Genomic DNA, 24,728 nt, shown 5'->3' on the forward strand with positions numbered 1-24,728 from the left:
ATTCCTTCGCTAGGAGGCTGACGCCATGTTTATTGAGGTGTTTGTCATCATATAGGTGACGCTTATCTATGGAGGGGTGTTGTGCCAGGGTGATGCCTGGTGTTTGTCTGATTCTGGTCGCCAGCTCTTTGTTGAACCCCATGATGGTAGCTTCAGAGATGTCTTCTGGTGGGAGCAGAGATGACAGGATGATACTACTGTCTGGGAACTGTTGCTTTGCTTTCTCTGCTAGTTGGACCAGTTGGCCCGCTATCTGTTGGGGCTGGTCAGTGAGATCTTCTGTGCCTGTGTGTATGACAATGTGTTTCGGGGTAGTGAAGAAAGGCTTGTAAATGACGGTATTGGCTTTTTCAATGGTTGGGCTGTGGATTTTCTTGACTCTTTGCCATGGGAAGAGCTTTCTTGTATTAATGTACTTGCCATTGGAGTCTATGATCAGGACTATATCTGGGTTTGAGGTTCTCGTTGTTTGGGTTCTCTCTGGCTCTATGTCTGGGGTGATGGGCAGTTCTGGGCTTTCTTGTGATGTGTGAGGCATTTCTGGCTTATTGATACCTTGATCAGAGTCTGTTGTGTTTTCCTCCCGCTTAGATCTTATCTCTTGTGTCTGTAGTTTCAGGCCTGATAACTCTTCCTTTAGATCTGTGATTTCTTGTAGGCACTGCGTCATTTTATCCCACAGCTTGATATTCTCTTGCTGGCAGGCTGCTATCTCTTCTCTCAGATTTGTATTTTCCTGGATAAGTTTGTGAATGGCTTTTGTGTCACCATTTATGCTGGGCAGTTCTCTGGCTGCTTGTGTGTCCTTGACATTACAATTTCTCTCACAGTTGTGTTTATAGATAGTAAAATCTCTCTCCAGCCGGGATACAATCTCTGTGAGGGACTCCAGTGAGAGGTGTGAGGAGTCGGGGGAGGGCTTGCTGGCTTGTGTCTGTGTGCTGGCGGATGAGATTCTTGGGTTGGGGGATGTCACGGGTAATTCACCTGAGTCAGTGGGTGATCCTGTGTCTGTCTCCTTTTTAGTTGTGCCTGATTCTTGATATCTGGAAATTTTTCTATACATTGGAGAAGCTTATCTTCTTTTCCTTGGGTCATTAAAGTCCCATTAGTAAATATGGATGTTGTGAGAATCACTTCGCCGGCCCCTTGTGGGTTTTTTATTCTGATTGTTATTTTGCCTGTATCCGCCTCTTCTGTTGTTGTACTCTTGTAGCAGTCACATATTGCATGCTGCCAGTCTCTTATATAATCGGTGTGCATAATGAGGTTAGTCATTCTTTGGTTTGATGTGTAATCAGCAAACAGGGTCTCAGCATGGGCTTTGAGGAGATCTTTCTTTGCATTTCTTTTTTCCATAGCACTCATGTTATCAGGGTATGTAATCTGTAGAGTGGCCTGCCCCCCGCTGTGTACAGAGACAGTGCACTTAGCGTTACAGTCAATGTCCTCTGTTGCTTCGTTCACACCTTCTGGGATGCCTGACCCCCTGCTGTGCTGGGACCTTGTCCTAGGTTCTATGGAGCTCATACTAGGTTCATCTAAGAATTCCATATTGTAATCTCCCAGGTTCCCAAAATCTGAGGGTGTCCCCGATTTCCTTATTTCTGAGGGATAATCTACTTGCTTATGGGATTAGCCAAGTGATGGCCCTACCTTCTGTGATGTGGGATCCTGGGGTCAGATGTGATGTTCCTGTTGTATACAGCCAGCTAGTCTGTAGGTAGGATTCTTCTCTTGTATTTTAAAATCCTTTTTCTGTTCTTATTTCATTTTTCTCTTGGGATGTTTTTAGTCTCGCTTAGTTATGTCTTCCATGGAGCCGATATTTTCTGGTTTTCGTCTTGCAGGTAGCTCAATTACAAGGTTTTACTTTGAAGGAAGTCAGGAGCTCGTGATGGGAGATGCTTACACTCCAACAGCTGGAGCTATAATATATAGTGCTTGTGTATACATAGAGTGTGTGTGTGTGTGTGTGTGTGTGTGTGTATAGATGTATGTGCTTGTGTATATATAGATGTATGTGCTTGTGTATACATAGAGTGTGTGTGTGTATATATAGATGTATGTGCTTGTGTATACATAGAGTGTGTGTGTGTATATATAGATGTATGTGCTTGTGTATACATAGAGTGTGTGTGTGTATATATAGATGTATGTGCTTGTGTATACATAGAGTGTGTGTGTGTGTATATAGATGTATGTGCTTGTGTATATATAGATGTATGTGCTTGTGTATACATAGAGTGTGTGTGTGTATATATAGATGTATGTGCTTGTGTATACCGTATATAGGGTTAGACATATATTACATGCACAGTCACAGATATCTGAGGAATGTCTCTCTATGACCTCCTCTCTTCTAGAATAATGACACTTGGAGTTTCTTGCCTTTGCTGGCTTTCTCTTTGTGTAGGTGTCCCTGTCTGTGCCCCTGTCTGTGCCCCTGTCTGTGCCCCTGTCTGTGCCCATACATTAATACTTACATATCTGTGTCTGGCTCGTTTGCATCAGGGTATGTCCATGTTTTGGGGACAATAGAGCGTCACCCTGGAGTCCGGTCCGTAGAGACACCAGAGTGGTTGTGGAGTTGGGTGCGCTCTGTAGGGTGACTTACCTCTCCTGCTCTCACACTCCTTATTCTCACCGTGTCTTCTTGCCATTTGCAGGCTATTGGCTTTATCTCCAGTGATTTGTGGCCTTCTGTCATGTGACGTCCGGACTCTCGTGGTGAGTTGCACTAGTAGGAGGTCTCGTGCTCTAGATCTGGAGGTCTCGTGCTCTAGATCTGGAGGTCTCGTGCTCTAGATCTGGAGGTCTCGTGCTCTAGATCTGGAGGTCTCGTGCTCTAGATCTGGAGGTCTCGTGCTCTAGATCTGGAGGTCTCGTGCTCTAGATCTGGAGGTCTCGTGCTCTAGATCTGGAGGTCTCGTGCTCTAGATCTGGAGGTCTCGTGCTCTAGATCTGGAGGTCTCGTGCTCTAGATCTGGAGGTCTCGTGCTCTAGATCTGGAGGTCTCGTGCTCTAGATCTGGAGGTCTCGTGCTCTAGATCTGGAGGTCTCGTGCTCTAGATCTGGAGGTCTCGTGCTCTAGATCTGGAGGTCTCGTGCTCTAGATCTGGAGGTCTCGTCCAGAATTCCTTTTGGCCACTTCCTCAAATGCTTTTAGTAAACAATAAACCAGTTAGTATTCACCAGCCCATCCATGGAAGGCCAATCCCCTTTAGTTTACTGGAGATTAGGATTATCATAGACTTCACGTCACCTTCATACCTGTACTACAGCCGGAACTGTACAACCTGCTACACAGCACGACCTCCTAGTATATACCCGGTGTAGTGATTATACAGCCACAGATCTAGTGGATTATACTCTCTAGTACATAGTGTAATCCCAGATTACAACCTCAGATCTGGTTGGATTATACTCTCCTGTGGCTGTATAATCTGGGATTACACCATGTACTGATCTGGTTGGATTATACTCTCCAGTACATGGTGTAATCCCAGATTATACAGCCACACATCTGGTTGGATTATACTCTCCAGTACATGGTGTAATCCCAGATTATACAGCCACAGATCTGGTTGGATTATACTCTCCAGTACATGGTGTAATCCCAGATTATACAGCCACAGATCTGGTTGGATTATACTCTCCAGTACATGGTGTAATCCCAGATTATACAGCCACAGATCTGGTTGGATTACACAGTGTTCCGGATGTCTTCCTGTATATTGCTGTTACTTCTCTCCTTCTTTCTCTCTCCAGGTTGCTGCCACCATACTTACTGTTTCTCTTCAGGACTGTGGTCTCCCCATAATCCTGTCACCTGACGCTCTCCTGTCTGCCGTGCGAGCGTCTCGATCACCTGCACCTCCGGTACGTTCCCACATCACTGCTGGCGGGGTCTGCTTCATTAAAAGGATTCTACCATTAAAACACATTTTTTTCCCACTGACACGTTGGAGTAGTCTTAAGAAAGGCAATTTGTCCCCTACCTTTAGATGTCTTCTCTGCGCCGCTGTTCCATAGAAATCCCGGTTTTCATTGGTATGCAAATGAGTTCTCTCGCAGCACTGGGGGCGTCCCCAATGCTGCAGGAGAACTCTCCAGCGCCACCTCCATCTTCTTCAGGAACGTCCTCTTCGCGCGTCTTCTGCCGGCGCAGATGGTCAAACTTTTAGGCCTTGGGCAGAGCTAGTTGCACATGCCCACAGGCCACAAGAAAAATGGCCGCTTACACAGTCAGAAGCAAACCCACCTCAGGGCTCGTTCACATCTGCGTCCGGTCTCCGTACTTCAGGTTTCCGTTTCCTGCATAAAACAGAGCAGGAGACGGAAACCTGCAGGAGTCTTTCATTTGAATGGGTGAGAAAGCTGTCCGGCCGTGAGCGGTGAGCGTTTTATTCTTTCCGCCGCGAAATCCGGTTTTTTAATCCGGACACAGAGTTGGACATGCAGTACTTTGTATCCGGATTAGAAAATCCGGTTTTGCGGCGGAGAGCATAAAACGCTCACCACCGCTCACGGACAGACCCGGTCTGTGATTTCTGTCTTCTGGCATGCAGAAGACGGAAACCACAGACCGGAGATCCGAACGCAGGTGTGAACTAGCGTCAGTAAGATAAAGGGTCCATAGAAAGACGCCATAAAATGGAACGATCTAGCACCCAAAGGGCTCGGTGGTGTATGTGAGAAAAACGAGAGATGGCTAAGACAGGCCACTCCTCCTGTATCTCAGCACTTGGTATCCTCCGTATTATTTACCAGTGACTCCTCCTGTATCTCAGCACTTGGTATCCTCCGTATTACTTACCAGTGACTCCTCCTGTATCTCAGCACTTGGTATCCTCCGTATTACTTACCAGTGACTCCTCCTGTATCTCAGTAGTTGGTATCCTCCGTATTACTTACCAGTGACTCCTCCTGTATCTCAGTAGTTGGTATCCTCCGTATTACTTACCAGTGACTCCTCCTGTATCTCAGTAGTTGGTATCCTCTGTATTACTTACCAGTGACTCCTCCTGTATCTCAGTAGTTGGTATCCTCCGTATTACTTACCAGTGACTCCTCCTGTATCTCAGTAGTTGGTATCCTCTGTATTACTTACCAGTGACTCCTCCTGTATCTCAGTAGTTGGTATCCTCCGTATTACTTACCAGTGACTCCTCCTGTATCTCAGTAGTTGGTATCCTCTGTATTACTTACCAGTGACTCCTCCTGTATCTCAGTAGTTGGTATCCTCCGTATTACTTACCAGTGACTCCTCCTGTATCTCAGTAGTTGGTATCCTCCGTATTACTTACCAGTGACTCCTCCTGTATCTCAGTAGTTGGTATCCTCCGTATTACTTACCAGTGACTCCTCCTGTATCTCAGTAGTTGGTACCCTCCGTATTACTTACCAGTGACTCCTCCTGTATCTCAGCACTTGGTACCCTCCGTATTACTTACCAGTGACTCCTCCTGTATCTCAGCACTTGGTATCCTCCGTATTACTTTCCAGTGACTCCTCCTGTATCTCAGCACTTGGTACCCTCCGTATTACTTACCAGTGACTCCTCCTGTATCTCAGTAGTTGGTATCCTCTGTATTACTTACCAGTGACTCCTCCTGTATCTCAGTAGTTGGTATCCTCCGTATTACTTACCAGTGACTCCTCCTGTATCTCAGCACTTGGTATCCTCCGTATTACTTACCAGTGACTCCTCCTGTATCTCAGTAGTTGGTACCCTCCGTATTACTTACCAGTGACTCCTCCTTTATCTCAGTAGTTGGTACGCTCCGTATTACTTACCAGTGACCCCTCCTGTATCTCAGCACTTGGTATCCTCCGTATTACTTACCAGTGACTCCTCCTGTATCTCAGCACTTGGTATCCTCCGTATTACTTACCAGTGACTCCTCCTGTATCTCAGCACTTGGTATCCTCCGTATTACTTACCAGTGACTCCTCCTGTATCTCAGTACTTGGTACGCTCCGTATTACTTACTAGTGACTCCTCCTGTATCTCAGCACTTGGTATCCTCCGTATTACTTACCAGTGACCCCTCCTGTATCTCAGCACTTGGTATCCTCCGTATTACTTACCAGTGACTCCTCCTGTATCTCAGTACTTGGTACCCTCCGTATTACTTACCAGTGACTCCTCCTGTATCTCAGCACTTGGTATCCTACGTATTACTTACCAGTGACCCCTCCTGTATCTCAGTACTTGGTATCCTCCGTATTACTTACCAGTGACTCCTCCTGTATCTCAGCACTTGGTACCCTCCGTATTACTTACCAGTGACTCCTCCTGTATCTCAGTAGTTGGTACCCTCCGTATTACTTACCAGTGACTCCTCCTGTATCTCAGTAGTTGGTACCCTCCGTATTACTTACCAGTGACTCCTCCTGTATCTCAGTACTTGGTATCCTCCGTATTACTTACCAGTGACTCCTCCTGTATCTCAGTAGTTAGTACCCTCCATATTACTTACCAGTGACTCCTCCTGTATCTCAGTAGTTGGTACCCTCCGTATTACTTACCAGTGACTCCTCCTGTATCTCAGTACTTGGTACCCTCCGTATTACTTACCAGTGACTCCTCCTGTATCTCAGTAGTTGGTACCCTCCGTATTACTTACCAGTGACTCCTCCTGTATCTCAGTACTTGGTATCCTCCGTATTACTTACCAGCGACTCCTCCTGTATGTCAGTAGTTGGTATCCTCTGTATTACTTACCAGTGACTCCTCCTGTATCTCAGTAGTTGGTACCCTCCGTATTACTTACCAGTGACTCCTCCTGTATCTCAGTACTTGGTACCCTCCGTATTACTTACTAGTGACTCCTCCTGTATCTCAGCACTTGGTATCCTCCGTATTACTTACCAGTGACTCCTCCTGTATCTCAGTACTTGGTACCCTCCGTATTACTTACCAGTGACTCCTCCTGTATCTCAGTAGTTGGTACCCTCCGTATTACTTACCAGTGACTCCTCCTGTATCTCAGTACTTGGTATCCTCCGTATTACTTACCAGTGACTCCTCCTGTATGTCAGTAGTTGGTATCCTCCGTATTACTTACCAGTGACTCCTCCTGTATCTCAGTACTTGGTATCCTCCGTATTACTTACCAGTGACCCCTCCTGTATCTCAGTAGTTGGTATCCTCCGTAATACTTACCAGTGACTCCTCCTGTATCTCAGTAGTTGGTACCCTCCGTATTACTTACCAGTGACTCCTCCTGTATCTCAGTAGTTGGTACCCTCCGTATTACTTACCAGTGACCCCTCCTGTATCTCAGTAGTTGGTATCCTCCGTATTACTTACCAGTGACTCCTCCTGTATCTCAGTAGTTGGTACCCTCCGTATTACTTACCAGTGACTCCTCCTGTATCTCAGTACTTGGTATCCTCCGTATTACTTACCAGTGACTCCTCCTGTATCTCAGTACTTGGTACCCTCCGTATTACTTACCAGTGACTCCTCCTGTATCTCAGTACTTGGTATCCTCCGTATTACTTACTAGTGACTCCTCCTGTATCTCAGCACTTGGTATCCTCCGTATTACTTACCAGTGACTCCTCCTGTATCTCAGTACTTGGTACCCTCCGTATTACTTACCAGTGACTCCTCCTGTATCTCAGTAGTTGGTACCCTCCGTATTATTTACCAGTGACTCCTCCTGTATCTCAGTAGTTGGTACCCTACGTATTACTTACCAGTGACTCCTCCTGTATCTCAGTAGTTGGTATCCTCCGTATTACTTACCAGTGACTCCTCCTGTATCTCAGTACTTGGTATCCTCTGTATTACTTACCAGTGACTCCTCCTGTATCTCAGTAGTTGGTACCCTCCGTATTACTTACCAGTGACTCCTCCTGTATCTCAGTAGTTGGTACCCTCCGTATTACTTACCAGCGACTCCTTCTGTATCTCTGTAGTTGGTATCCTCCGTATTACATACTAGTGACTCCTCCTGTATCTCAGTAGTTGGTACCCTCCGTATTATTTACCAGTGACTCCTCCTGTATCTCAGTACTTGGTATCCTCTGTATTACTTACCAGTGACTCCTCCTGTATCTCAGTAGTTGGTATCCTCCGTATTACTTACCAGTGACTCCTCCTGTATCTCAGCACTTGGTATCCTCCGTATTACTTACTAGTGACTCCTCCTGTATCTCAGTAGTTGGTATCCTCCGTATTACTTACCAGTGACTCCTCCTGTATCTCAGTACTTGGTATCCTCTGTATTACTTACCAGTGACTCCTCCTGTATCTCAGTACTTGGTACGCTCCGTATTACTTACCAGTGACTCCTCCTGTATGTCAGTAGTTGGTATCCTCCGTATTACTTACTAGTGACTCCTCCTGTATCTCAGTAGTTGGTACCCTCCGTATTACTTACTAGGGACTCCTCCTGTATCTCAGTAGTTGGTACCCTCCGTATTATTTACCAGTGACTCCTCCTGTATCTCAGTAGTTGGTACCCTCCGTATTATTTACCAGTGACTCCTCCTGTATCTCAGTAGTTGGTATCCTCCGTATTACTTACTAGTGACTCCTCCTGTATCTCAGTAGTTGGTATCCTCCGTATTACTTTCCAGTGACTCCTCCTGTATCACAGTACTTGGTATCCTCCGTATTACTTACCAGTGACTCCTCCTGTATCTCAGTAGTTGGTACCCTCCGTATTACTTACCAGTGACTCCTCCTGTATCTCAGTAGTTGGTATCCTCCGTATTACTTACCAGTGACTCCTCCTGTATCTCAGTACTTGGTACCCTCCGTATTACTCACCAGTGACTCCTCCTGTATCTCAGTAGTTGGTACCCTCCGTATTACTTACCAGTGACTCCTCCTGTATCTCAGTACTTGGTACGCTCCGTATTACTTACCAGTGACTCCTCCTGTATCTCAGTAGTTGGTATCCTCCGTATTACTTACCAGTGACTCCTCCTGTATCTCAGTACTTGGTACCCTCCGTATTACTTACCAGTGAATCCTCCTGTATCTCAGTACTTGGTATCCTCTGTATTACTTACCAGTGACTCCTCCTGTATCTCAGTACTTGGTATCCTCCGTATTACTTACCAGTGACTCCTCCTGTATCTCAGTACTTGGTACCCTCCGTATTACTTACCAGTGACTCCTCCTGTATCTCAGTAGTTGGTACCCTCCGTATTACTTACCAGTGACTCCTCCTGTATCTCAGTAGTTGGTACCCTCCGTATTACTTACCAGTGACTCCTCCTGTATCTCAGTAGTTGGTACCCTCCGTATTACTTACTAGTGACTTCTCCTGTATATCAGCACTTGGTACCCTCCGTATTACTTACCAGTGACTCCTCCTGTATGTCAGTAGTTGGTATCCTCCGTATTACTTACTAGTGACTCCTCCTGTATCTCAGTAGTTGGTACCCTCCGTATTACTTACTAGGGACTCCTCCTGTATCTCAGTAGTTGGTACGCTCCGTATTACTTACCAGTGACTCCTCCTGTATCTCAGTACTTGGTACCCTCCGTATTATTTACCAGTGACTCCTCCTGTATCTCAGTACTTGGTACCCTCCGTATTACTTACTAGTGACTCCTCCTGTATCTCAGTAGTTGGTACCCTCCGTATTATTTACCAGTGACTCCTCCTGTATATCAGTAGTTGGTACCCTCCGTATTACTTACCAGTGACTCCTCCTGTATCTCAGTAGTTGGTATCCTCCGTATTACTTACCAGTGACTCCTCCTGTATCTCAGTACTTGGTATCCTCCGTATTACTTACCAGTGACTCCTCCTGTATCTCAGTAGTTGGTACCCTCCGTATTACTTACCAGTGACTCCTCCTGTATCTCAGTAGTTGGTACCCTCCGTATTACTTACCAGTGACTCCTCCTGTATCTCAGTACTTGGTACCCTCCGTATTACTTACTAGTGACTCCTCCTGTATCTCAGTAGTTGGTACCCTCCGTATTATTTACCAGTGACTCCTCCTGTATATCAGTAGTTGGTACCCTCCGTATTACTTACCAGTGACTCCTCCTGTATCTCAGTAGTTGGTACCCTCCGTATTACTTACCAGTGACTCCTCCTGTATCTCAGTAGTTGGTACCCTCCGTATTATTTACCAGTGACTCCTCCTGTATCTCAGCACTTGGTATCCTCCGTATTACTTACCAGTGACTCCTCCTGTATCTCAGTACTTGGTATCCTCCGTATTACTTACCAGTGACTCCTCCTGTATCTCAGTAGTTGGTACCCTCCGTATTACTTACCAGTGACTCCTCCTGTATCTCAGTAGTTGGTACCCTCCGTATTACTTACCAGTGACTCCTCCTGTATCTCAGTAGTTGGTACTCTCCGTATTACTTACCAGCGACTCCTTCTGTATCTCAGTAGTTGGTACCCTCCGTATTACTTACTAGTGACTCCTCCTGTATCTCAGTACTTGGTATCCTCCGTATTACTTACTAGTGACTCCTCCTGTATCTCAGTACTTGGTATCCTCCGTATTACTTACCAGTGACTCCTCCTGTATCTCAGTAGTTGGTACCCTCCGTATTACTTACTAGTGACTTCTCCTGTATCTCAGTAGTTGGTACCCTCCGTATTACTTACCAGTGACTCCTCCTGTATCTCAGTAGTTGGTACCCTCCGTATTACTTACTAGTGACTCCTCCTGTATCTCAGTACTTGGTATCCTCCGTATTACTTACCAGTGACTCCTCCTGTATCTCAGTAGTTGGTACCCTCCGTATTACTTACCAGTGACTCCTCCTGTATCTCAGTAGTTGGTATCCTCCGTATTACTTACCAGTGACTCCTCCTGTATCTCAGTACTTGGTACCCTCCGTATTACTTACCAGTGACTCCTCCTGTATCTCAGTACTTGGTATCCTCTGTATTACTTACCAGTGACTCCTCCTGTATCTCAGTACTTGGTATCCTCCGTATTACTTACCAGTGACTCCTCCTGTATCTCAGTACTTGGTACCCTCCGTATTACTTACCAGTGACTCCTCCTGTATCTCAGTAGTTGGTACCCTCCGTATTACTTACCAGTGACTCCTCCTGTATCTCAGTAGTTGGTACCCTCCGTATTACTTACCAGTGACTCCTCCTGTATCTCAGTAGTTGGTACCCTCCGTATTACTTACTAGTGACTTCTCCTGTATATCAGCACTTGGTACCCTCCGTATTACTTACCAGTGACTCCTCCTGTATGTCAGTAGTTGGTATCCTCCGTATTACTTACTAGTGACTCCTCCTGTATCTCAGTAGTTGGTACCCTCCGTATTACTTACTAGGGACTCCTCCTGTATCTCAGTAGTTGGTACGCTCCGTATTACTTACCAGTGACTCCTCCTGTATCTCAGTACTTGGTACCCTCCGTATTATTTACCAGTGACTCCTCCTGTATATCAGTAGTTGGTACCCTCCGTATTACTTACCAGTGACTCCTCCTGTATCTCAGTAGTTGGTATCCTCCGTATTACTTACCAGTGACTCCTCCTGTATCTCAGTACTTGGTATCCTCTGTATTACTTACCAGTGACTCCTCCTGTATCTCAGTACTTGGTATCCTCCGTATTACTTACCAGTGACTCCTCCTGTATCTCAGTACTTGGTACCCTCCGTATTACTTACCAGTGACTCCTCCTGTATCTCAGTAGTTGGTACCCTCCGTATTACTTACCAGTGACTCCTCCTGTATCTCAGTAGTTGGTATCCTCCGTATTACTTACTAGTGACTCCTCCTGTATCTCAGTACTTTGTATCCTCCGTATTACTTACCAGTGACTCCTCCTGTATCTCAGTAGTTGGTACCCTCCGTATTACTTACCAGTGACTCCTCCTGTATCTCAGTAGTTGGTATCCTCCGTATTACTTACCAGTGACTCCTCCTGTATCTCAGTAGTTGGTACCCTCCGTATTACTTACCAGTGACTCCTCCTGTATCTCAGTAGTTGGTACGCTCCGTATTACTTACCAGTGACTCCTCCTGTATCTCAGTAGTTGGTATCCTCCGTATTACTTACCAGTGACTCCTCCTGTATCTCAGTACTTGGTACGCTCCGTATTACTTACCAGTGACTCCTCCTGTATCTCAGTACTTGGTACGCTCCGTATTACTTACTAGTGACTCCTCCTGTATCTCAGTAGTTGGTACCCTCCGTATTACTTACCAGTGACCCCTCCTGTATCTCAGTACTTGGTATCCTCTGTATTACTTACCAGCGACTCCTCCTGTATGTCAGTAGTTGGTATCCTCCGTATTACTTACCAGTGACTCCTCCTGTATCTCAGTAGTTGGTACCCTCCGTATTACTTACCAGTGACTCCTCCTGTATCTCAGTAGTTGGTATCCTCCGTATTACTTACCAGTGACTCCTCCTGTATCTCAGTACTTGGTATCCTCCGTATTACTTACCAGTGACTCCTCCTGTATCTCAGTACTTGGTATCCTCTGTATTACTTACCAGTGACTCCTCCTGTATCTCAGTACTTGGTATCCTCCGTATTACTTACCAGTGACTCCTCCTGTATCTCAGTAGTTGGTACCCTCCGTATTACTTACCAGTGACCCCTCCTGTATCTCAGTACTTGGTATCCTCTGTATTACTTACCAGCGACTCCTCCTGTATGTCAGTAGTTGGTATCCTCCGTATTACTTACCAGTGACTCCTCCTGTATCTCAGTAGTTGGTACCCTCCGTATTACTTACCAGTGACTCCTCCTGTATCTCAGTAGTTGGTATACTCCGTATTACTTACCAGTGACTCCTCCTGTATCTCAGTACTTGGTACCCTCCGTATTACTTACCAGTGACTCCTCCTGTATCTCAGTACTTGGTATCCTCTGTATTACTTACCAGTGACTCCTCCTGTATCTCAGTACTTGGTACCCTCCGTATTACTTACCAGTGACTCCTCCTGTATCTCAGTACTTGGTATCCTCCGTATTACTTACCAGTGACTCCTCCTGTATCTCAGTAGTTGGTACCCTCCGTATTACTTACCAGTGACTCCTCCTGTATCTCAGTAGTTGGTACCCTCCGTATTACTTACCAGTGACTCCTCCTGTATCTCAGTACTTGGTACCCTCCGTATTACTTACCAGTGACTCCTCCTGTATCTCAGTACTTGGTATCCTCTGTATTACTTACCAGTGACTCCTCCTGTATCTCAGTACTTGGTACCCTCCGTATTACTTACCAGTGACTCCTCCTGTATCTCAGTACTTGGTATCCTCCGTATTACTTACCAGTGACTCCTCCTGTATCTCAGTAGTTGGTACCCTCCGTATTACTTACCAGTGACTCCTCCTGTATCTCAGTAGTTGGTACTCTCCGTATTACTTACCAGCGACTCCTTCTGTATCTCTGTAGTTGGTATCCTCCATATTACTTACCAGTGACTCCTCCTGTATCTCAGTAGTTGGTACCCTCCGTATTACTTACTAGTGACTCCTCCTGTATCTCAGTACTTGGTACCCTCCGTATTACTTACCAGTGACTCCTCCTGTATCTCAGTAGTTGGTACCCTCCGTATTACTTACTAGTGACTCCTCCTGTATCTCAGTACTTGGTATCCTCCGTATTACTTACCAGTGACTCCTCCTGTATCTCAGTAGTTGGTACCCTCCGTATTACTTACCAGTGACTCCTCCTGTATCTCAGTAGTTGGTATCCTCCGTATTACTTACCAGTGACTCCTCCTGTATCTCAGTACTTGGTACCCTCCGTATTACTTACCAGTGACTCCTCCTGTATCTCAGTACTTGGTATCCTCTGTATTACTTACCAGTGACTCCTCCTGTATCTCAGTACTTGGTATCCTCCGTATTACTTACCAGTGACTCCTCCTGTATCTCAGTACTTGGTACCCTCCGTATTACTTACCAGTGACCCCTCCTGTATCTCAGTACTTGGTATCCTCCGTATTACTTACCAGTGACTCCTCCTATATCTCAGTACTTGGTACCCTCCGTATTACTTACCAGTGACTCCTCCTGTATCTCAGTACTTGGTACCCTCCGTATTACTTACCAGTGACTCCTCCTGTATCTCAGTAGTTGGTACCCTCCGTATTACTTACCAGTGACTCCTCCTGTATCTCAGTAGTTGGTACCCTCCGTATTACTTACCAGTGTCTCCTCCTGTATCTCAGTAGTTGGTACCCTCCGTATTACTTACTAGTGACTTCTCCTGTATATCAGCACTTGGTACCCTCCGTATTACTTACCAGTGACTCCTCCTGTATGTCAGTAGTTGGTATCCTCCGTATTACTTACTAGTGACTCCTCCTGTATCTCAGTAGTTGGTACCCTCCGTATTACTTACTAGGGACTCCTCCTGTATCTCAGTAGTTGGTACGCTCCGTATTACTTACCAGTGACTCCTCCTGTATCTCAGTACTTGGTACCCTCCGTATTATTTACCAGTGACTCCTCCTGTATCTCAGTACTTGGTACCCTCCGTATTACTTACTAGTGACTCCTCCTGTATCTCAGTAGTTGGTACCCTCCGTATTATTTACCAGTGACTCCTCCTGTATATCAGTAGTTGGTACCCTCCGTATTACTTACCAGTGACTCCTCCTGTATCTCAGTAGTTGGTATCCTCTGTATTACTTACCAGTGACTCCTCCTGTATCTCAGTACTTGGTATCCTCCGTATTACTTACCAGTGACTCCTCCTGTATCTCAGTACTTGGTACCCTCCGTATTACTTACCAGTGACTCCTCCTGTATCTCAGTAGTTGGTACCCTCCGTATTACTTACCAGTGACTCCTCCTGTATCTCAGTAGTTGGTATCCTCCGTATTACTTACTAGTGACTCCTCCTGTATCTCAGTACTTGGTATCCTCCGTATTACTTACCAGTGACTCCTCCTGTATCTCAGTAGTTGGTACCCTCCGTATTACTTACCAGTGACTCCTCCTTTATCTCAGTAGTTGGTATCCTCCGTATTACTTACCAGTGACTCCTCCTGTATCTCAGTACTTGGTACCCTCCGTATTACTTACCAGTGACTCCTCCTTTATCTCAGTAGTTGGTATCCTCCGTATTACTTACCAGTGACTCCTCCTGTATCTCAGTAGTTGGTACCCTCCGTATTACTTACCAGTGACTCCTCCTGTATCTCAGTACTTGGTACGCTCCGTATTACTTACTAGTGACTCCTCCTGTATCTCAGTAGTTGGTACCCTCCGTATTACTTACCAGTGACTCCTCCTGTATCTCAGTACTTGGTACGCTCCGTATTACTTACTAGTGACTCCTCCTGTATCTCAGTAGTTGGTACCCTCCGTATTACTTACCAGTGACCCCTCCTGTATCTCAGTACTTGGTATCCTCTGTATTACTTACCAGCGACTCCTCCTGTATGTCAGTAGTTGGTATCCTCCGTATTACTTACCAGTGACTCCTCCTGTATCTCAGTAGTTGGTACCCTCCGTATTACTTACCAGTGACTCCTCCTGTATCTCAGTAGTTGGTATCCTCCGTATTACTTACCAGTGACTCCTCCTGTATGTCAGTAGTTGGTACCCTCCGTATTACTTACCAGTGACTCCTCCTGTATCTCAGTAGTTGGTATCCTCCATATTACTTACCAGTGACTCCTCCTGTATCTCAGCACTTGGTATCCTCTGTATTACTTACCAGCGACTCCTCCTGTATGTCAGTAGTTGGTACCCTCCGTATTACTTACCAGTGACTCCTCCTGTATCTCAGTAGTTGGTACCCTCCGTATTACTTACCAGTGACCCCTCCTGTATCTCAGTACTTGGTACCCTCCGTATTATTTACCAGTGACTCCTCCTGTATCTCAGTACTTGGTATCCTCTGTATTACTTACCAGTGACTCCTCCTGTATCTCAGTACTTGGTACCCTCCGTATTACTTACCAGTGACTCCTCCTGTATCTCAGTACTTGGTATCCTCTGTATTACTTACCAGTGACTCCTCCTGTATCTCAGTACTTGGTACCCTCCGTATTACTTACCAGTGACTCCTCCTGTATCTCAGTACTTGGTATCCTCCGTATTACTTACCAGTGACTCCTCCTGTATCTCAGTAGTTGGTACCCTCCGTATTACTTACCAGTGACTCCTCCTGTATCTCAGCACTTGGTATCCTCCGTATTACTTACCAGTGACTCCTCCTGTATCTCAGTAGTTGGTACCCTCCGTATTACTTACCAGTGACTCCTCCTGTATCTCAGTAGTTGGTATCCTCTGTATTACTTACCAGTGACTCCTCCTGTATCTCAGTAGTTGGTACCCTCCGTATTACTTACCAGTGACTCCTCCTGTATCTCAGTAGTTGGTATCCTCCGTATTACTTACCAGTGACTCCTCCTGTATCTCAGTACTTGGTACGCTCCGTATTACTTACCAGTGACCCCTCCTGTATCTCAGTACTTGGTACGCTCCGTATTACTTACTAGTGACTCCTCCTGTATCTCAGTAGTTGGTATCCTCCGTATTACTTACCAGTGACTCCTCCTGTATCTCAGTAGTTGGTATCCTCTGTATTACTTACCAGTGACTCCTCCTGTATCTCAGTAGTTGGTACCCTCTGTATTACTTACCAGTGACTCCTCCTGTATCTCAGTAGTTGGTACCCTCTGTATTACTTACCAGTGACTCCTCCTGTATCTCAGTAGTTGGTATCCTCTGTATTACTTACCAGTGACTCCTCCTGTATCTCAGTAGTTGGTACCCTCCGTATTACTTACCAGTGACTCCTCCTGTATCTCAGTAGTTGGTACCCTCTGTATTACTTACCAGTGACTCCTCCTGTATCTCAGTACTTGGTATCCTCTGTATTACTTACCAGTGACTCCTCCTGTATCTCAGTAGTTGGTACCCTCCGTATTACTTACTAGGGACTCCTCCTGTATCTCAGTAGTTGGTACCCTCCGTATTACTTACCAGTGACTCCTCCTGTATCTCAGTAGTTGGTACCCTCTGTATTACTTACCAGTGACTCCTCCTGTATCTCAGTACTTGGTATCCTCTGTATTACTTACCAGTGACTCCTTCTGTATCTCTGTAGTTGGTATCCTCCGTATTACTTACCAGTGACTCCTCCTGTATCTCAGCACTTGGCATCCTCCGTATTACTTACCAGTGACTCCTCCTGTATCTTAGTAGTTGGTACCCTCCGTATTACTCACTAGTGACTCCTCCTGTATCTCAGTAGTTGGTACCCTCCGTATTACTTACCAGTGACTCCTCCTATATCTCAGTAGTTGGTACCCTCCGTATTACTTACCAGTGACTCCTCCTGTATCTCAGTAGTTGGTACCCTCCGTATTACTTACCAGTGACTCCTCCTGTATCTCAGTAGTTGGTACCCTCCGTATTACTTACTAGTGACTCCTCCTGTATCTCAGTACTTGGTACCCTCCGTATTACTTACCAGTGACTCCTCCTGTATCTCAGTAGTTGGTACCCTCCGTATTACTTACTAGTGACTCCTCCTGTATCTCAGTACTTGGTACCCTCCGTATTACTTACCAGTGACTCCTCCTGTATCTCAGTAGTTGGTATCCTCCGTATTACTTACTAGTGACTCCTCCTGTATCTCAGTAGTTGGTATCCTCCGTATTACTTACCAGTGACTCCTCCTGTATCTCAGTAGTTGGTACCCTCCGTATTACTTACCAGTGACTCCTCCTGTATCTCAGTAGTTGGTATCCTCCGTATTACTTACCAGTGACTCCTCCTGTATCTCAGTAGTTGGTACCCTCCGTATTACTTACTAGTGACTCCTCCTGTATCTCAGTACTTGGTATCCTCTGTATTACTTACCAGTGACTCCTCCTGTATCTCAGTAGTTGGTACCCTCCGTATTACTTACTAGTGACTCCTCCTGTATCTCAGTAGTTGGTACCCTCCGTATTACTTACCAGTGACTCCTCCTGTATCTCAGTAGTTGGTATCCTCCGTATTACATACTAGTGACTCCTCCTGTATCTCTGTAGTTGGTATCCTCCGTATTACATACTAGTGACTCCTCCTGTATCTCAGTAGTTGGTACCCTCCGTATTACTTACCAGTGACTCCTCCTGTATCTCAGTAGTTGGTACCCTCCGTATTACTTACCAGTGACTCCTCCTGTATCTCAGTACTTGGTATCCTCCGTATTACTTACCAGCGACTCCTCCTGTATGTCAGTAGTTGGTATCCTCTGTATTACTTACCAGTGACTCCTCCTGTATCTCAGTAGTTGGTACCCTCCGTATTACTTACCAGTGACTCCTCCTGTATCTCAGTAGTTGGTATCCTCCGTATTATTTACCAGTGACTCCTCCTGTATCTCAGTAGTTGGTATCCTCTGTATTACTTACCAGTGACTCCTCCTGTATCTCAGTAGTTGGTATCCTCCGTATTACTTACCAGTGACTCCTCCTGTATCTCTGTAGTTGGTATCCTCCGTATTACATACTAGTGACTCCTCCTGTATCTCAGTAGTTGGTACCCTCCGTATTACTTACTAGTGACTCCTCCTGTATCTCAGTAGTTGGTACCCTCCGTATTACTTACTAGTGACTCCTCCTGTATCTCAGTACTTGGTACCCTCCGTATTACTTACCAGTGACTCCTCCTGTATCTCAGTAGTTGGTACCCTCCGTATTACTTACTAGTGACTCCTCCTGTATCTCAGTAGTTGGTACCCTCCGTATAACCTGATAGATCCTTTTTTCCAGATGCTCTGTAGCGCCCCTCTGAGCTCAGGATTGTATGACTGGATGTTTCACCTTCTTCTTCAGCAACTGACCCAGGTAACAAGTGTGTGCCCGCTACCTGCAAACTAAACCCCCATTTGCTCCGTGGGATTTAGTAGGAGCCTGTTGGTCTTTCTGCTTTGTTTCTCTCAGGACTCGCACCTTTTTCCAGTTGTTACTGATGAGAGCGCCATCCTGTGGCAGAGTGTGTGTATCCTGCTTCGATTCTCCAGAGTAGAAGTGCCGCTGGAAGGAGACTCTCCCCGAGAAGATGAGTTTCAGAAACCCCAATGGAGACTGCTGTCTGCACGTGGTAAGATGCAGAATACTAAGCAACTCCATGTGTACAGGGCAGGGAGTGTGTGTGTACAGGACACGAGGCAGGGAGAGGTGAATATATACAGGGGAGAGGGGCATGTGTACAGGGTGCTGAGCAGTTAGAGATGTGTGTATACAAGTCCCCGAACAGGGAGACAGGTGTGTGTGTGTATAGGACACGAAGCAGGGAGAGGTGTGCGTACAGTCATGGCCATAAGTTTTGAGAATGATACAATTAGTAATTGTTACAAAGTCTACGGCTTCAGTTTTCCTAATGGCAATTTGCATATACTCCAGAATGTTATAAAGAGGGATCAGCTTAATAGCAATTACTTGCAAAGTCAATATTTGCCTAGAAAATTAACTTTATCCCCCAAAACACATTTCAACATCATTGCAGCCCTGTCTTAAAAGGACCAGCTAACATTGTTTCAGTGATTGCTCCAGTAACACAGGTGTGGGTGTTGATGAGGACAGGGCTGGAGATCAATCTGTCATGATTAAGTAAGAATGACACCACTGGACACTGTAAAAGGAGGCTGGTGCTTGGCATCATTGTTTCTCTTCTGTTAACCATGGTTATCTCTAAAGAAACACGTGCAGTCATCATTGCACTGCACAAAAATGGCCTAACAGGGAAGAGTATCGCAGCTAGAAAGATTGCACCTCAGTCACCAATCTATCGCATCATCAAGAACTTCAAGGAGAGAGGTTCCATTGTTGGCAAAAAGGCTCCAGGGCGCCCAAGAAAGACCAGCAAGCGCCAGGACCGTCTCTTAAAAGTGTTTCAGCTGTGGGATCGGGCTACCAGCAGTGCAGAGCTTGCTCAGGAATGGCAGCAGGCAGGTGTGAGTGCATCTGCACGCACTGTGAGACTGCGGAGACTCTTGGAGGAAGGCCTGGTCTCAAGGAGGGCAGCAAAGAAGCCACTTCTCTCCAGAAAAAACATCAGGGACAGACTGATATTCTGCAGAAGGTCCAGGGAGTGGACTGCTGAGGACTGGGGGAAAGTCATTTTCTCTGATGAATCCCCTTTTCGATTGTTTGGGACATCTGGAAAACAGCTTATTGGGAGAAGATGAGGTGAGCGCTACCACCAGTCTTGTCTCATGCCAACTGTAAAGCATCCTGAAACCATTCATGTGTGGGGTGGCTTCTCAGCCAAGGGAATCGGCTCTCTCACAGTCTTGCCTAAAAACACAGCCATGAATAAAGAATGGGACCAGAATGTCCTCCAAGATCAACTTCTCCCAACCGTCCAAGAGCAATGCCTTCTCCAGCATGATGGAGCACCTTGCCATAAAGCAAAGGGGAGAACTAAATGGCTCAGGGAACAAAACAGAGAGATTTTGGGTCCATGGCCTGGAAACTCCCCAGATCTTAATCCCATTGAGAACTTGTGGTCAATCATCAAGAGACGGGGGGACAAACAAGAACCTACAAATTCTGACAAAATGCAAGCATTGATTGTGCAAGAATGGACGGCTATCAGTCAGGATTTGGTGCAGAAGGTGATTGAGAGCTGCCAGGGAGAATTGCAGAGGTCCTGAAGAAGAAGAAGGGTCAACACTGCAAATATTACACCGCTGCAGTAACTCCTTCTAACTGTCACTATAAGCTTTTATTACTCAGAATATGATTGCAATTCTATTTCTGTATGTGATAAAAACATCTGACAAACCCACAGAAACCAGAGGGAGCAGATCATGTGACAAGAGGAGATTTGTGGCATTCTCAGAACTTTTGGCCATGACTGTATACAGGATGCCAGGCAGGGAGAGGGGTATGTGCATGTGTTCAGGACATTGGTTAGGGAGAGATGTGTGTATGTTTGTGTATAGGCCCCTGGGCAGGGGGAGGGGTTTATGTGTATGGAGGGTGCCAGGCAGGGAGATGGTTTATGTGTGTATACCTACTTGTACAGGGCATTGGGCAGGAAGAGGTGTTTGTGTATGTCAGGCATACAGAGAGGGGGATTGTGTACAGGGTGTGCGGTATTGTCCTGGCACTTGGTGTCCATCTCCTTACACATTTTTTTTTTGCAGGACTTGTGACATTTCTGCATTTGACCCTCCTCACTGCAGTTCAGGATCCAAACCATTTTCTTGGTCTTATTGGCACCCCTGGAAGTCTTGTTATGGCCGCTTTAACCCGACTTGTGCATCCTGGATTCCTGGATCATGTGACTGATGTGTAAGTTGCATTTGGTTAGTGCCATGTGTGTCTAACGGCTACATTCTGCGTATCACGGCATACACTACACGCTGGTTTGGCCCCCATACAATCACTAACCTGTCGCCCATTTCTTTGACAGCTGCCAGGCTTCTGGTTGGGACATTCTTCTGACTCTTTTGGACATTGTCAACCTTGTGTCTCAGCTCTTGTGCATTCCACTGTCAATGGATATCTCCATGGATATGTTAAATGAGATTTTGGGCACAATGAGACAAGAAGAAGTGGTGGCATCTCTCCTGCAGGTAGCCTAGAGTTAGTGATCGCCCGTCCCGTCTGCTCCCCTGCTATGGCCCACACGGCTTTGTCTTGTCTTTCAGGTGTGTTCTCTGCTCCCTGAAGATCAGGTGGAGACTCCACTCTGTCTTCTGAGTCGACTTGTCCTCATGAAGAAGGAGTTTTTGTCACAGTTTTCTTCTAAAGCTTCATCTTCAGAGCCTGTGGTGTCATGGTTGAGAAGAATGGTGTGGTCTGGCCCAGACTGTGTAGTCACTGAGCTCTTGACTCTGTTCAGTCACTTAATCCGAGCGTCCCCCACAAATGCCTCACTGGTGCAGAGAATTGTAGGAGACTGGGACACACTATTGTGCCAATGCTTTCAGGTTCCCGATGCCGAGATGAGATCAGCAGCCTGTTCTTTGGCTGGAAACCTCTCACGTCTTGGAGAATCGTTTTCAGCCTCTGTGGCAAAGAACCTTGTATCTTGTCTGTCCGACCCAGATAACAGAGTGCGCAGATCTGCAGCATTTGCTGTGGGAAATTGTGTTTTCCATAAATCCTGTACTGAAGATGGAGCCTTCTGGGTCTCCGCTGCCACATCTCAATTACTAATGTTATTGCGGGACCCCCAAGCCAAGACTCGAGTCCATGCAGCCACGGCCCTTGGGAACCTGGGAGCACTGTCCACTGATGAAGCAAATCTTCCTGGCCTTCTGGTGAAGGTGTCGCAGTCACTGCTTCATGCGGCATGTACAGATCAGGAGGAGCCTGTGCGCCTGGCATCAGTCATTGCTCTGCGCAGTCTCACTGGCATCACTAACGTCTGCCAGGTACATCCACATGTTAAGGGAATGCCGCTTTAGAAAATTACAGATTTTTTTTTTTTATATATTAAATGGGGTTTTTTTTAAAAAAAATGTCTGTTAGAGCTATAAGTACACCCATATACCTTTAGCCATGTATGGAGTGATTTCTAGGGGTCTCTGGGAGCTGCTGGTATCTCCTGCATTTGTTTACATCCTTCAGCTTCCTGCTATGTCACATCCTCACCCTTCCCCCGTCTCTTTAGCTATCCCGCTCTTTCCTACTTACTCAGCTCAACCCTCGACCCATATTATCTACTTTCCTTCCTGTGAGACGGCTCCTCGTCCTGTACGGATTCAGTTTTCTCCTCCAGCAATGATCCACCTCTATTGCGCATGTGTGGACGCCCAGTAGAGGTGAATTATCGGCAGCAATGCGCACCCTGCAGAATCATTACAGAGGGAGGAGTCGTCGTCTTACCAGCAGAAGCCTGGAGGCTAAGTATAATGGTGTGGATGGGGCGGGGGGGGGGGGGGAATCGTCTCCAGATAATCAGAAAATGTCCCTGAGGCAGTCACATGATATATGGGGAACTATACATTTTGGATTAATAATGTTTAGAAAGTAAGAGGGGTAGGGGGTTCAGATTAGTGTAGGGATTTCTGGTTACCCCGGACAACCCCTTAAGGTTTTTATTTTATTTCCATGTCAATATCTTTATTTTAAAAAAAAGAAAAATTCCAAACTGCAGTTTTCACTCTGGCTATCAGAGCTCCCTACATAGTTTGGCTTCTATAGTAGATAATTGTGAGCATGCTTTGTGACCTGTAGAGAGATCACTGTCCAGAGAGGGGGAGGTGCTAGAAGAGGTTAATGAGCATGCTTTGTGACCTGTAGAGAGATCACTGTCCAGAGAGGGGGAGGTGCTAGAAGAGGTTAATGAGCATGCTTTGTGACCTGTAGAGAGATCACTGTCCAGAGAGGGGGAGGTGCTAGAAGAGGTTAATGAGCATGCTTTGTGACCTGTAGAGAGATCACTGTCCAGAGAGGGGGAGGTGCTAGAAGAGGTTAATGAGCATGCTTTGTGACCTGTAGAGAGATCACTGTCCAGAGAGGGGGAGGTGCTAGAAGAGGTTAATGAGCATGCTTTGTGACCTGTAGAGAGATCACTGTCCAGAGAGGGGGAGGTGCTAGAAGAGGTTAATGAGCATGCTTTGTGACCTGTAGAGAGATCACTGTCCAGAGAGGGGGAGGTGCTAGAAGAGGTTAATGAGCATGCTTTGTGACCTGTAGAGAGATCACTGTCCAGAGAGGGGGAGGTGCTAGAAGAGGTTAATGAGCATGCTTTGTGACTTGTACAGAAGTCAGTAGGTGATTACTGTTCTGCCCTCGTGATCTCTCTACATGTCACACAGCATGCTCACTATCTTCTTCCATAGAAGACAATAGGTGATCACAGCTCTCCTCTATACAGTGAACTCTCCACACCGCATGGCTCTCCTATAGACCTCAGGGAATATTTCCAGACTATGGTATCTATGATCTGTGTGGCTGCTGTAAAATAGATTTCTAAATGCTGTTGAGCAAATCAGGCAAGATGGCTGCGCCCATGGAAATAATACAGAAAATAATCAGAAAGTGAAAGCAGATGAGAGCGAAGTGCTGGCTGTCATGGAGGTGATCCATTCCCTTGAAGTAGTTCAGCATGCTGGAGCCGTCTTCCTTCCCCGCATGCTGCATTCACTGTCAGGATTGGTATCAAAGATGATGGGGTGCCTATGTGCCAGTAGCGTGTATTTTAGTGGGGGAAGGGAGGATAATCTGGGACAACCAAGGGTCCAGAATGGAAAGTCTATCTTTTGTGTGCTCAGCCTTGTGGCTAATTCTTGGTATTTTCTTAGAGATCTGTATTCTCTTCTTTCTCTCTTCCTGCAGACATTGCATGCTCTCAATGCTGCTGAGAAACTGTCGGCCTCTCTGAGTGTTGAGAATCCGTCCAGCTATAGAGCACCCTCCCTGGCTCACCACTGTCAGAGACTTTTCCAACAGCTCGCAACGGACAGCCCTTGACCTCGCAGATGCTGCAGCCTTCCCTTATAGACATTCATGGATATGTAAGAGGGATCATGGAAAGGGCCACCTCTACCTCCGCTTGGTTCCCCTCCAACACCTGGGGGGAGTGGACATGATATGTAGAGATGAGCGAACACTATTCGAAACAGCCGTTCTAAATAGCACGCTCCCATAGAAATGAATGGACGTAGCCGGCACGCGGGGGGTTAAGCAGCCAGCCGCCGGCAAAGTCTGTGTGCCAGCTACGTCCATTCTTTTCTATGGGAGCGTGCTATACAAAATGGCTGTTTCAAATAGTGTTCACTCATCTCTAATGATAAGTTGTTCGTGTTGGAGCCTTTGGATGACTTCATTACATTGT

At 46.2% G+C, this 24,728-nt stretch overlaps 1 protein-coding gene across 1 annotated transcript in view; it reads left to right on the forward strand.

The window, feature by feature from the left end:
* Window positions 1–24,417, forward strand: part of STK36 (serine/threonine kinase 36) — a 96,577-nt gene extending 72,160 nt beyond the window's left edge. The window contains exons 20-27 of the mRNA XM_075285048.1: window positions 2,670–2,730; window positions 3,772–3,882; window positions 18,704–18,778; window positions 18,875–19,034; window positions 21,085–21,232; window positions 21,354–21,516; window positions 21,592–22,320; window positions 24,230–24,417. Coding sequence (XP_075141149.1) covers window positions 2,670–2,730; window positions 3,772–3,882; window positions 18,704–18,778; window positions 18,875–19,034; window positions 21,085–21,232; window positions 21,354–21,516; window positions 21,592–22,320; window positions 24,230–24,364 — 1,582 coding nt within the window. The 3' untranslated portion in view covers window positions 24,365–24,417. The remainder of the gene's footprint in view (window positions 1–2,669; window positions 2,731–3,771; window positions 3,883–18,703; window positions 18,779–18,874; window positions 19,035–21,084; window positions 21,233–21,353; window positions 21,517–21,591; window positions 22,321–24,229) is intronic.
* Window positions 24,418–24,728: the final 311 nt, after the last annotated feature.

Source organism: Leptodactylus fuscus, chromosome 8 (assembly GCF_031893055.1).
Source record: "Leptodactylus fuscus isolate aLepFus1 chromosome 8, aLepFus1.hap2, whole genome shotgun sequence".
NCBI lineage: Eukaryota > Metazoa > Chordata > Amphibia > Anura > Leptodactylidae > Leptodactylus > Leptodactylus fuscus.